At 38.4% G+C, this 14,488-nt stretch overlaps 1 protein-coding gene across 2 annotated transcripts in view; it reads right to left on the bottom strand.

Moving 5' to 3' along the window:
* LOC127621234 (semaphorin-6B-like) overlaps window positions 1-14,488 on the bottom strand; it is a 147,807-nt gene that overhangs the window by 28,983 nt on the left and 104,336 nt on the right. For both annotated transcript variants that reach the window (XM_052094740.1, XM_052094741.1), the window contains exons 11-16: window positions 12,220-12,351; window positions 11,963-12,112; window positions 10,828-11,007; window positions 7,924-8,064; window positions 4,491-4,568; window positions 1,818-1,876 (exon numbers count right to left, since the gene is read on the bottom strand). In XM_052094740.1, coding sequence (XP_051950700.1) covers window positions 1,818-1,876; window positions 4,491-4,568; window positions 7,924-8,064; window positions 10,828-11,007; window positions 11,963-12,112; window positions 12,220-12,351 — 740 coding nt within the window. The remainder of the gene's footprint in view (window positions 1-1,817; window positions 1,877-4,490; window positions 4,569-7,923; window positions 8,065-10,827; window positions 11,008-11,962; window positions 12,113-12,219; window positions 12,352-14,488) is intronic.

Below are 14,488 nucleotides of genomic sequence, written 5' to 3'. Positions count from 1 at the left end.
CAACTGATGGTGCAGAGTTACATCCTCAGAAGTGTCCACTCAACAGATCTCAAAAATGTCCCAAATCTACCAAAGTCTTCAATCAAAAGAGCTGTAAAATTACAATGAATATCATACATAGCTCAGTTAATTTGGTCTAAGAAGAATTTGATAGTGGATAAGGAGTTTACAAAGAGCTCATTTTGAAATCCACTATAAAATTCTTCTTAGACCAAATAATCTGAGCTATGATATTCATAATAACTTTACAGCTCTATACTCTTTCATTTGACAATGAGAGTCTAATCAGAGTCTTTGGGATTAATGAGTTTTTGAGTGATTTTGAGTGGGATTTTATAAAAATGATCCACAAATATAGGGAAATGTTATTGCCAGGGCACTTATAATAGTGGCACAAGGTACTCAGAGATGATACACACTGTCTTTTTCTTTTTTTAGTCTTTAAATAAATCAGGAGAAAAGCATACTATGGATTAAACTATGTGTCAGTCCCCATTCCAAAATAAACATGCATAACATCAGCAAGGACACCTACATTTGCTCGAAAGTAAATTAAATGTAATAACATTCATTCATTCATTTATGTATTGATTCAAGTCATAGTAGAGGTGATAGTAAAGAGTTCACAGTACCATATTAAGTGTGTTGTAGAGATATTATAAACCATTCTGTTCACATACGCTAATTTTACAAAGTGCGTAATCACTAACAAATTATGATTTTCTCTTATCTGGTGCTTGTAATAATCGTTTGCCTCAATTATAATTCACAGTCTCCATAGTTTTAGCCACATTATTGTCTAATTTAGCAATTTTCTTAAAAAAAAAAGCATCAGAATAAAATGCTTTGCTATGTCACTTCATTCTAGCCTGAGAAAGAATACAAATTTAGTTTCTGAGAATATTTAGCTAAAAACCATGCTGTACATGGAAATCTTCAATTCATTCCTATGGGAAGTTCTGAAAAGCTTGTCAGAGCGTGCAACGGTAAAAAATATTTTTTAAGTTTACATTTTTCTTTCCTAGGGAGTTGTAGGAGAAACATCTAAGACTAAGTTTAAGATGATAAAGGAAACATAACTGAGAACTCCAAAAGTCTCCCAAACTGTGTAAGAGCAATAATACTGCTACCTCTGAACAATAAACCTTCCTTCTGGGAACATTTAAAACACAACAAAGGCTGGGCTTTCCAGCAGGAAATAAAGTTATGTTACATCACATTATTCATGCTGCTGTTACAAAGGTACTCTTTCTTATTTACTGATCTTCCCCGTTATAGTAACATATTAGCAAATCCATCAGTTGGCCCCACCAACCCACTACCTTCTGGCTTCTGTTGTACCACAACTGAAACAGAGGCTGAGAAACTTCAAAAAGCTCCCGATGAGCAGATTAAAATCCAGCCAGGCAGACATGATCATTATGCAATATTTACACATTCGACTGTTTGTGTCTCACAGCAGATGTGCAAGGTCTCTTGTGGTGGACCGAGGATCAACGAGCACCAATGTCTGTGCAGAATCAGTGGCGAGATCAAAGGGGTTCTACACCGCTTGAATATTTCAGACTGAACGATTGATTTGCTGCAATGAGCCCCACCAAGAGAGGCTCTCTCAGAACTCAACGCTGCTCCAAGACAAACATAATCGCAGATGAAAGGAGAATTATAAATAGAATGCGCAAATTGTGATCACCATGTACCAAACAGAGGCTGCTACACATTCAGAAGCTCAAAAGGTGGAAGGAAGGGCAGAAAAGGACAGAACGGGAGATCACAGTATGAGGCATTTTATTAACGTAATAAAAATGTTCTCTTACCGTCGCAGTCACCCAAGTGAGAAGTGTTTCCGTGCTCGACGTCTTGCTCAAAGGGAAGCCTGTGGTGAAATGAGAAAAGAAACAGTAGTAGAATCATTTATCACCAAACCAAAATAGCAGGCCATAAAACCACACCGTCTGAATTACAGTAATCCCCATGTATTTTTTCTTTATTTGCAAAGGCAGAGCAGTTTAAAAATAAATTTATTTATTTAATAAAAGAAAAACACTTTTAAATGCTCTTTTGAAGGGCAATTCTAAAATGGCTGGCTTTTGTAGTAATTTACTCCTTTTGGCTTTGATAAAAAGCAATATATAAATGAAAAGCTCAAAACCTGTGTGATGCTGTTCCATGGACCACATTGTATGAATAAAATATGCAATGAAAGTGAATGGTGACTGAGGCTAAAATTCTGCCTAACATTTCTTTTTGTGTACCATGAAAGAAAGTCAGTCATATGGGTTTAAAATTACATGAGGGTGATTAAATGATGACAGAATTAAAATTTTGGGTGATCTATCCCTTTAAACAGAAACTCAGTCTCACGACATTTCTCTTGATCAAGCCTTGTACACACAGAGACAACACAGAGCTCTATTAGAGAGGTTCTGTGTTACCTTAAAGCCACATTAATGAAGAAAAACGACTGCAGTCGGCTCAGAAATGGCTTACTTCCAATAGCGCAATTCAAACAGAGGAAAGGCCGAAGGCTACGCACAGCAGAACAGTACACTGGGGGACCAGACACTTTCCACTACTGTCGACAATTAGTTAAAGCCCAGGACAAGAAGGCTGCCAGGGGTCTTTTTTTTTCAGCGAAGGTCTTTGTTTTTCAGAAGATACACTTACACTGTGTGGTTAAATGGTTTCTGTGAAATGTCTATAAAATCTAATGTTTCAACAAACTGCAGGCACAGAGCTGTAATCTCCAGAATTCCTCTGTGAGAAGATGCCAGTGTTTTTATACTACAGTGGTGAACCGCCCCGTGAATTTAAATGAGCATGCAGATTCCTTCCCACTGCTCTCCTAAGGATGAACATTAGACATACTGCAGCTCTGAGAACCATATAAAGACTGATAAACAGCCAACAGAATGTCCCAGAGAAATTGCATATTCACTGTTTGTGTATATTAGCAAACGGCAGTAATTACAGCTAGCTCTGTATTGTATTTCCACAATGAAATTCAATTGGTATGAAAACTAAAAACTAATTTTTCAGCATTACGTGAGACAGAATCGATCCACAGGTTGACCGCCCTTGGTAAATCAAATCAGATCCAAGCAGTGAGCTGTAATTGGATAAGGGTGCTGAGGTAAAGCGCTCTTTACGTTTTGCTGTCAAAACTATACACGGACAACCTGTATTTGCACACAAAACTCAATAAGCCGTCTCTCCGAAGACAGATACACTTTCACAAGTGAAACAGGCTCAATTTTAAATGGAGGCTGAACACAAAAACTAGAACTTTATCAAATAAACTTGGCCAGCTACTAGCTGATAATGTAACCACGCACACATCATAGCTACAATCCAAAAATGAGAAACATTTATTATTTTTATATACATACAAAGACACTTTATAGAAGGATGACAATCTATAAGGCTATATTGGGTCCTGTCATTGGACTTGTCTAACAAACCAGTTTCAGGTAGTACAGGTGAAGAGAAATCATGAAATCTGTGGTGATATATGATCACTGGCTGATGTGGGTAAATACAACTAATAGTAAGTAAATAAAACGTAATTATAGCACCTTTTAAAACAGTGTTTACGAAGTGCTTTACAGAAGACAAGTATATCTGTAGAAAAGTTCAGATGCTCTACATACAGAGTCCAAAATGAACTTTTTGCTGGACCTGTCAATGGCGAATCCACTCGAACATTTACCGGCCATAAATATTCCTTTACTGACAGCCACAAATGGTATTTTGCATTATTTTACTAAGTAGTATACATTTTTATCCTTATGATAATGGGGTTATTAAGCAGTGATTTCTTTGTATATTAGTGACAAACAGAGCAGGTAATTTTGTCAGTTGAAACATCATATGCGACATGAGCTAGTCCCCTTCCCTCAGTGAAACTGCATCTCTTAGGAAATGGTCAAAAAACATCCATAGTGATTCTGTTCTTCATACCGTATTTTAGTTTTGGTGGCTTAATGTGAGGAATATTCCACAAATGTGTCTCCACATGGAGTTCTGGATAAAATACAAACTTTTAGGATAAACTATTGATGGTAAATTTTCCACGGAGGTAAAAGATGTTAGAAAATGCGCAAAGTTTGTAATTGATTTGAATCGCCACATCACTAACATCAGCGAGGATCAGGCAATCATACTTTGTTTTCATTTCTCTTGAAACTTTTACCTGCATTTGATGCTTGACCAGTGTTAATTTTAGACCCTGCATTAATACACATGGAAGGTGATACAATAAAATAGCCCTTGTTAACAAGTGTGCTTCGAGATACTTTTTAGGAAGTGAGTTCCAATATATTAAGCTACAATATATAGCTTAATTCCACTAGATTTCACCCAAGTATGATCCACCTGGTTCAGTGCACCCATTAGACGCATGACATGTGTTAGAGTGCATTACTGCTTATAAGCTGCTCAGGGAGAGAGTTCCACAAGTTGGGACTGTAATGACCAGACTCAAAACTCACCTGGTACCCGCACGGAGGAAAGAGCATGTGCTTCCTCTGGTCCAGCCACAGTAGGGGTCCCGTGAGGCGATGCAGTTCCTGTGAAAACACATGAATATTATTCTCTAAGGCTTCAGACAGTATATAGCTTAATTCCGCTGGATTTCACCTAAGTATGATCCACCTGGTTCAGTGCACCCATTAGACGCATGACATGTGTTAGAGTGCATTACACCTCACTGGGCAGCACGGATGGCCCACAGAGCACCTGACCAGTGATCACAGGTTTACAGAAACAATGGTCGAACTGAGAGCTATAAACAATGTACTGTATATGTCCTATATCTGAAAATAGTATAGACACTCACTGAGCACATTATTAGGAGTACTATGGCCCTAATAATGTGCCCAATGTGGTCTTCTGCTGTTGTAGCCCATCAGCCTCGAGGTAGGATGTCTCTGAGATGCTATTCTGCTCGCTACATTTGTACAGAGTGGTTATCTGAGTTGCTGTAGCCTTTCTGTCAGCTCGAAGCAGTTTGGCCATTCTTTGTTGACCTCTCTCATCAATAAGGCATTTCTGTCCACAGAATTGGCGCCCACTGGAAGTGTTTTGTTTTTGGCACCATTCTGAGTAAACTCTAAAGTAGCAGTCACCAATTAGCGGACCGCATTCCAGGTTAACCTCGGCTTGGTTCCATCCGGAGTGCGAGACATCTTGACATTTGCCCCCATCTTACCGTTCCTGTACTTCAAATGATCTGCGTACAGATCTGTGTACAGCGCAAGTGCTCTGGCGCAGATAGCGCTGCATCCTCGAACACTTTTCTCTTTTACAGAACATGCCTCATTTATACCCTTTCGTACATTGCACGCAGATTTGCAGATGTGGTTATTTCAATGACAGAAGACCATAGCGGAGAAATGGAGTGAACGGTGATATAGATGGATACAGGGCTGTGGGAAGATGATTTAAGTTGGGGGTGTTGTTGCGGGAGGTGCATTTTTGTAAATACTGTACATTGGTTATTAAGGGCCACACATAGCACTGGCACAGACAAATAGACTTTACTTAATACACAGTGTATAGTGGGTGTTCAATTTTCAACAAGTTTGACCAGGTTTCAGCTAAATATTTTTTTTTTTTTTATTACATGCACATTATCACCTTGTAATATAACATAACTTTATTACTGTAACAATCATGGTTAATGAATGAGTGCAGTCATTCCACAGTTCTGATATTTATTCTTTGCTGTACAAGTAGCAGGCAACACAAAACTAACAAAAAAAATCTCTTAATCTTTCACGCAATTCTCTCTCACACACCCCCATGCGGTGTGCGCGTGCACACATCAAACCCCCCAGGAGGACGGCTTTACAATGATCATCCAACATGAAAGCACAATCAAACATTGCATTTTATTATCAGTGCATTCAGAACACTTGCAAATAATCTTTAAACACGCAACAATATCTATCAAATGTATGTCTTGTAACTACAAGGTCCTGTTGCTCACAGCAGACAAGAACATTTCCACATTTTAGGTTCAAAAGCCCAAACTACACAGCACACAAGAACATAGCTGAATACATTTTTGCAGCAAGAGTATAGCGTATCAGTGTAATGTTAAAAGGTACTAACAACTGTTAATATTAAACTGCTCGGCAGCAGCTTATAATAAACCAAAAGCATTACCATGAGATGCGCATCTAGGTGCTCCAGTAGTTGAAATAGTCCAACTGTGGCTTGGCGCTCAGGTTGTTGAGATTAGGCCCTCATGATTTATAAATAATTATGACACTATTCAGTGTTGTAAATTATTTCTCAAGACTTCCTCAAGCATAAGGGTTTTAGGAAAAATGTTTTTTTATGGATTTATAAAATAAAAAGAGACTGGCAAAAATAAAAGAACCACCGTCATCTTGACACCAGGGGATGCTGCAGCACCGGCAGCACCCCTACTTCCCGCAGCCCTGGATGGATACTGGCATCTTTCGTAAAAAGCGAGAATGAAGCGTAGTGAATTCAACTTCATGTGTCTGAAATGAATCCGACCATTCAGCTAAACCAGGTTTGTGACAGGACAATATGCTTCCAGAGCACCTTTTAACTATACCGTTATTTCCCCGTATAAAATTAGCTTAATTAATCAGCATGTTTCGAGCCTTTCACAAACAGGTTCTTTTTGTGAAAATTTATCAAAGATCATCTCTCGCATAAATGGCAAGGAAAAACAACCAAAAATTGTATTTTACTATTAGCATAATAGAGTTCTCATGAGAAAGTTTCCATTCTTTGATAGTCTGACCATTTATAGACCTACTTACCATTAGCTAACAGTATTTTTAAGCTTCACTATTGTGATGTACAATGTTTGTTGTTGGTAGATTTTCATTTTAAGGAAAAAATAAAAATGGACTTTCTCTCAGAGGATACCTCTGAACCCCCAAACAATACATTTCCTTAATAGTCACAAGGCCTCCTATGCCCCTTGAGTGCCTAAAGATATTCAAACATAATTACTGGACTGTTTTCATTCAGCTTCAAAATGAAGTTATCTTTTAATTTTTATAACCAAGTTCTCTTGATTGATGAACTCATTGAAATATTTTAATCTTTTGGTAGAAGATCCCACAAACCCCACTACTTTGACTTTGTCTCTGGAGCCCCAATGTCCTAATCCTTGCCCAGTTTTAAAGATACTGTTGACTTTGATGTTTCTTTTACTATTACTGCCAACTTGGAAATTTACAATTAGGCCTACTACTGTATTTAAAAAATAAACAAAAAGACTTATTATGTCATTTCATAGCTATACTGACTACTAACACTATGCAAGTAATTGTCCGGACCTATGCTGGGAAGGAAATCTAGAGACCGGACCTCTTGGAAGTTTAATTGAATACCCCTGCTCTAGAGACTGTTGTGCGTGAAAATCCCAGGAGATCAGCAGTTACAGAAATACTCAAACCAGCCCGTCTGGCACCAACAATCATGCCACGGTCCAAATCACTGAGATCACAGCTTTTCCCCATTCTGATGGTTGATGTGAATAACTGAAGCTCCACAAAACTGGCTGATTAAATAATCACATAAATATGTAGGTGTACAGGTGTACACCTCAGATTGCACAACATGTCGAACCTTGAGGCGGATGGGCTACAACAGCAAAAGACCACGTCGGGCACTTTATTAGGACCATATTGTTCCTAATAAAGTGCTCTGTGAGTGTATTTAACTTATATGAACTTATATTTAATTATATTAAATCAATAAATACCTCTGCATGTACTGTATATCCTCTTTAGATAGCTAAGTAAATGTGAGTGGGTATACATTTTGGGGAAAAAGGGGCTGTTATTTTATGTTCCTGTAAGTTTTTGTTTGGCTGAGTAAGATATCACACATGAACAGTTTGTGTGTGTGTGTGTGTGTGTGTGTGTCACTCACTTCATGCAGCGGGAATAGAGCTGGCAGCGTGCTACAGGCACTTTGATCACACAGGAGGGGAATGCCAGCAGCAGGTTGTGACTGATGTGGTCCAGGGTGAGAGAGAGAAGCTGCCTGGCCTGAGGAGAGTCCGGCCCACACCTGAAACACAGACAGCCCAAATAAATTTAACACTTATTAAAAGAGTGCAGGGATAAAGTCAACCACAAATATATACACATAGAATACAAGAAACAGTCAAACATACAGACTGACATGGCACAAACATTGACTAACAAAGTTTAAACAGCAAAGCCAGACACAGTCTAATACTTTTCTAGTTTAACATAACACAACATAATACTGTGTGGTTTAACAGAAACTACTACAACATACAGCAGCTATTTCTATAACATGGCATTACATGCTGCAGCTCAGACATCAAAGTTATAAGTTTGCTTGACACCTCAAAACTAGTTCTATTTATTAATTTATTAACAATATTGTTCCAGATTACAAAAAAACTTCACACTGCCCTATCCATTAAGATACAGACTCATCATTTGCCTCTAATGAACTGAGACTGAAGTTCATCAAGTGATATATAAACAGGAGGCGTGAAAGGATGTGGACGTGTCTTGTGTTAATGTGATATTCACTTTGCACTTGGTCCCAGAAACTCATCTGATTGATATCAGGGAGTCTTGCAGCCACCCACTCTTCAATGCTTTAGACTTAATTGGCACTTACCACTAGAGTATCTCTGTTGCACCTGCCATGCTGGCTGCTATTCACATTTGTTTGTATACATATACACGCCTGCATATGGTTATATAAATACTTACAATAATGGCCTCGTTAGCCATGGGGAAATCATAAGTTCTTTATGCAACGGGTCTGAGTAATGAGCCACACTTATCAAAGACCATCAAGAAGGAATGAGAGATGAGTTGGACTAGAAAATATATCATAGTAGTATGAGAAAGAAGAGAGAAAAATACAAAGCATGAATGAATCATGCAAGTATACAGCTGCTTTTTTAGGCTGCCAAAACAAGTAATGAAGAGAGACAGGAAGAGAACAGCGAAAGGGTGAGATAAAGAGGTGCGACTGGCAGGTTTAAACTGATTTAGAAGAAAAAAAGCAGCATCTCTTGACATGTGTGCAGGAGAGAGTTACAGAAAATGAAAGAGATGAAAATGAGGCACTGCTAAAGATAGAACACAGAAAATAAGGAAGAAAATGACATAAATTAGGTTAAAAAAAAAAAAGCCAGGCAACTTAGAGGATACAGAGACAGCAAGATAAAAAGGAAAATCGTTTGATGCGAGCGGCATCTAAGACTGAGATATGACATCAATTAACGTCAGCCCTGCCACCCTTATTGTGTGATTTATTTTAAAGCATCGTTACAGTGTTTTGATGGGTACGAATTATGACACAGCCACTTTGATCTGTGTGCATGTGTCACTGGCCTCCATGACCCTGCGCGTGTCAAACTATTTACCTCTTTACAGCCGTTTGATGAGCGGTGGCAGAGGTTATGCGAGGCCAGCATGAGACTGATCTGATTACTTAATCTACACTCCCCTGATTAGCTGGCTTCCCGCTGCATTACACACAACAAGCATTGTCAAAGCTGCCATGCTCCACGGAGATCACAACACACAGATGTTTACTATCTAAATGAGGACATAATACTGTAATTCTTTTGTTTTAATATAAAGTTATATTTAGGTATAATGATCTACAGTTTAGGGTTTTTAAGGTTTTCCAAAAATCCTCCTAAGACCAAAATTATTAAATGTAACTCCACCTACAAATTTCAAGCTATATCCAACAAACTTCATTCCAGTTTTTTAAATAATCAGTCTTACGATTTTCCCTTTTAACCCATAAAAGTAAAAAATATATTTATTTATAAATAATTTATACAGGGCTTTATTTAGGGATCTGCAAATCTACCAATTTTAATAATCGACTAGTCAGTTGGTTGTTTGAACAACTAGTCGAATATTTGGTGTTAAGGATAATAATGTATTATTAGGCTTCGTTATGTTCACGTAACCCTGTTCAGACGCATTTCAGAGGGATATACAGATGCTAAGCGCAGCACTTCAACATGGTAATGAATGGATATTCAACAGTTTTTTCTTAATAGCATGAATCACACTGAAGGCCTAGACTTTAAATGCATGGCCCACCACTTGGAAATGTGTCTCCATGAAAAACCGCCACCACTAATAATATTAATGTTAGTAGTGGACACCACTAATTTACTAGTCAGTTGATTAGTCAGTTGTTAGCCACGGACTAACCGTAATACATAACCAAATTATAATTTTTTGGCATTTTTAGAATAATTATAATAATAATAAAAAAAAAAAGAGTTGACTTTACAATTGAGGACATCCTTGAATGTCCCCGTAGGAAGTATTTGACAAATTTAGCTCACTTTTGTGGACATTTTGTGCCCCTACTATAGCTACTGTAGGTACGTTCACACATGCACATTTATACACTCCAGTTTTAATGAATTTCTCCCATCCACACACTGTGGAGACATTTAGGGATTCATGTTGTGTTTTATTTAGCTAAATCTTTGTTTGGAAATTAAAAGACTGCAAATAAGCCACGCCTGATTTACACCATGTGTTTTTGCTTTGGTGTGTAAAAAGTCTCTCCATTTTTTGAGTCAGCTCGAGAGACAGGGCATGTGAGGAGAAACAGACTAAACAGTTTAAGAATGAAGGCGCAATTGTATCCATGGTTGCTTAAAAACAGCATACCGCTTTCAGCAAGAGATAATATGCAGCTAATACCCCATCTGTTTACACTGCATGACTTTCCTCCTGTGGTCTTCCAACATGTTATACTCAGCCATAAAACAATCAGCAAACAGCATGTTTCAACATTAACCTCTACCTGTCTGGGTTGTAGCCTTCTAGTTCCTCTAGGAATACATTGCTGTTCAAAATGATGTTATCCCTGTTGGGGGTGACGAGAAATTTGAGGATGGTCCCTCGGCTGGAACCCAAGAAAAGGACTGTCTGGTTGCCATAGGGACCAGCGTTTGTGTCCACCACCATTTTGTTCAGCTGGTATCTAAAAGAGACCGAAGACACAATTCCAAAACAGACATTACAGCCCTATCAGGCCATTAGTCATTCTCAAATGAGACAGAGTAAAAGAGGCATTAAAAATTAAGCAAAACCTGCTGCCAAAATAGCAAATTGCACAAATATGAGAAGCTATTTGCATAATTGAGACAAAATGGCATATTTTAAGACAACAGCTCTGTGTCTAAACTGCTGTGCCAGTGTGATTCAGCTTTCTAAAATAAGACGATCTCCTAGAGTGTTTGAAATTACATAAACAACTTGTCACTATAATCTTGTTGCGACAAGTGCCCCGTAGGATGCAGAAAAACCCCAGCTGCTCGAACCCTACACTAAGACAGGACAGGTACTAATGCTAGTAGATGTGGCAGACTGTTGCTCAAATGTTCAGGAGGAGAGCATAGAGAAGAAACCTTTACCTGGAGACCCTGTTAAAAAGACCAGCATATTATGTTGTGTTTTGGATGCTGGTGTTCCAACAAGGCTTATAAACTAGCTTAACCAGCAAGTCTCCCTTTTAATAACCAACTGGAAATTCATGCCTTTCTAAGCTAGCCTTTCAGCAAGGGGAAGCCTCAGTAAACTGATAAATTAAGGCTAGTTATGTGTTCAACGTTTAAAGTGTAAAATTCCCTGCTTGAAAATCCAGGTAAAACCAGCTTTTAATGCTAGATGTTTCTAGCTGGTTGAAGCTGGTTATTTTTGATCATTAGAAGGCCTAAATAAGTATTAATGGTTGATCAGATGAACTATCAATTGATGGGACCAAGAACAACCAGGTAGCCCATGTTGGTCAAGCTAGTTAGAGCTGGTAGTCCACTTTGGATCAGCCATTAAAAAAGCTACCATGTTCTGAAAACCTGGTAGGACCTGGTGTTAAAAGAATGGATGAAGGAACCTTGTCTTGAAGAAAAATATTACTTAAGGAAAGTTGTCCTCACCTGCCCATAGTCCTAATGATCCAGGGTCTTTGGCCCAATGATGGAACAGCTTCATCCATCAATGGATGAGTCTTGACGAAAGTCAGCATGTCATCAGGGAAAGAGTTGGAGGAGTTGAACTTAGGTCCCTGTATAGCACAACCACCCGGCCTGAGAAATGTAAAAACCAAGTGCCTTATTAAAATGGCTCTATGCAGGTTGGCATTTGAGGATATAAAAAACAAATGTCAGCATTATGTGACTATTTCATTCACTACCTTGGTTTGGGCACAAACTCATCTGGAACAGGTGTCCATATCGACTCGGGCGATTTCTGCTCTTTAAATCTTCCATCAAATATTCCAGCCAGCTGCTCCATGTCGAAGGCACACACCGCCGAGCCAGGAATACTGCAAAAAACATGGCAGAATGTTAGTATTTTAGTGCAACCTCAAATCTGTTCCGTTTCACTCAATGATATTGCTCTGTGCTGGAGAAGGTTTTGAAAGCAAAATGGAATTCATTTATCACAAACACATTGGAGAAAACATCAGCTAACAGCCTTGAATAGATCTGTATATTGGGCGGTTTGACAGTCATTTCAAGCCAAATAGAACAGAGAATATTGTCCAGAGTTGTCACAGGAATCCTTGGGTAAGCTCTTCAACTCACTGAGCATTCCCTCCCACTGAGGACCTATTCAACAATTTCAATCTAAATAAAATAAAGCAGTGAGAGGTATAATGTCTGTGTCTGTGTATGTGTGTGCGTGGGTCAGGTTTTGCTATCTTAGCGGGAACATTTCACAGTTAACCCTGAAACTATTTACACTGTGATGACCTTTAGAAAGTCCTCACAATGAAAACAGCTCTATAAAGGAACTTAATAGTGTCATAATTAACAATATTAATCATTGCTTGTATTTACATTTTTAATCTCTAACCCTTGGAGTTAACAATACCTTAAATTGTGTGTGTAAATTTTGTAACAAATTGTTTGCTATTACTTTTTTGTGATTGGAGGTACAATTTTAGCATGTACTGACATTGAAGTAAGAGCCATACAGTATCTATGAGCCAGAATATCAGGAAGACTTGGGGGTGGGCTCATTTGAATTGGGCAGTAAGCAACCACCTAGAAACCACCCAAAACACCTTAGCAACCACATAGCAATGTTCTGGCAATCATCCACAACACCTTAGCATCGTAACGACAAGGTAAATGCCAGTCACATTGTCTTCAGAAAATTTAAAAATCTAGAATGTAAATGGTCAAAAGGTGATTGTAAAGTGTAGTCATTCAAATTAGCTTGATTTCAAAACAAAAAATCATCAGTGGGTGTGTATATATGCAAAGGTTCGTACACATGTTGTCAGGTGACTGTTTGCGTATATGTGTGTACTATGTTGTCAAGGAAAACAACAGGATGCTCAGTGGTAGCAAGTCTCTTGTTTCCATCTGAAACTTTAGAGCTTATGTCTCTAAACTGTCCTCAAGTACAGTGATTTGTCTCTGGTGAAGTGACAGCTTTCAGCAACACAAAGACTTTCTTAGTAGAGGAAGAGAGAGTCATAGAGGGTGACTCAGTTCGGTTCTCATTTACGCCCACTCCTCCTCTCTATCTATCTATCTATCTATCTATCTATCTATCTATCTATCTATCTATCTCATCTTCAGTTTTCCTGGCACTGACAGACTCTAAGGAAAAGCCACAGCTGCATTCTCGTACATCCTTGACACAGGTTACTCGTTTATTCTCACTTCTTATCCACCACACAAATGAGCTCTATATCTGTCTGTTTCTAAACTTAGTGAGCTGCTATGTAGGTAGCATATCAAGGCATCTTATGGGGGCATCTACCAAGGTGAAGGCTTTGAAGAATGCATTGCGATGAGTGCAGTGAATAAAATAATCCAACATGGTGGATGAAGCAACAGAAATGTTGCTTTCATTCTGTTTCATTCAATACTGAAAAGTATCTGTAAAAATTGTTAAATATAATTAAAAATACTATTTTACCAAATATTTGTGTGTGCTATGCATTTTTAAGCTTGGAGTAGTTATCACGTTGTTGACTGCTAATTCAGCCAAAATCTATAAATAAACCTCTATATAAATCTATGTGGAGTTGCAGCCTCTGTAGAGCTTAAAATACAGAAAATGGTTCTGGAAGTACACTCACTGAGCATTTTATTAGAAGCACTTTGGTCCTAATAAAGTGCCCGACATGGTCTTATGCTGTTGTAGCCCATCTGCCTAAAGGTTTGACGTGTTGGAGACTTGTCTATGCAGAACAAAAATGGGCTTTACCCAATCAATGGGCGTTTTTAAACCATTGAGATTCCATAATTTCTTTGGACAGTTTACAAATGCTGTCCCGGTTTGAAAACACCCATTACTGTTCCACAGAGACCTATAGTGCATTCTGAGATGCTATTCTGCTCATTACAATTGTACAGAGTGGTTATCTGAGTTACTGTAGTCTTTCTGTCAGCTCGAACTAGTCTGGCCATTCTTCGTTGACCTCTCTCATAAAGAAGACATTT

This window comes from Xyrauchen texanus, chromosome 27 (assembly GCF_025860055.1).
Source record: "Xyrauchen texanus isolate HMW12.3.18 chromosome 27, RBS_HiC_50CHRs, whole genome shotgun sequence".
Taxonomy (NCBI): domain Eukaryota; kingdom Metazoa; phylum Chordata; class Actinopteri; order Cypriniformes; family Catostomidae; genus Xyrauchen; species Xyrauchen texanus.
Note: the sequence above shows the minus strand (reverse complement) of the source record. Positions and strands in the feature narration are given on the sequence as shown.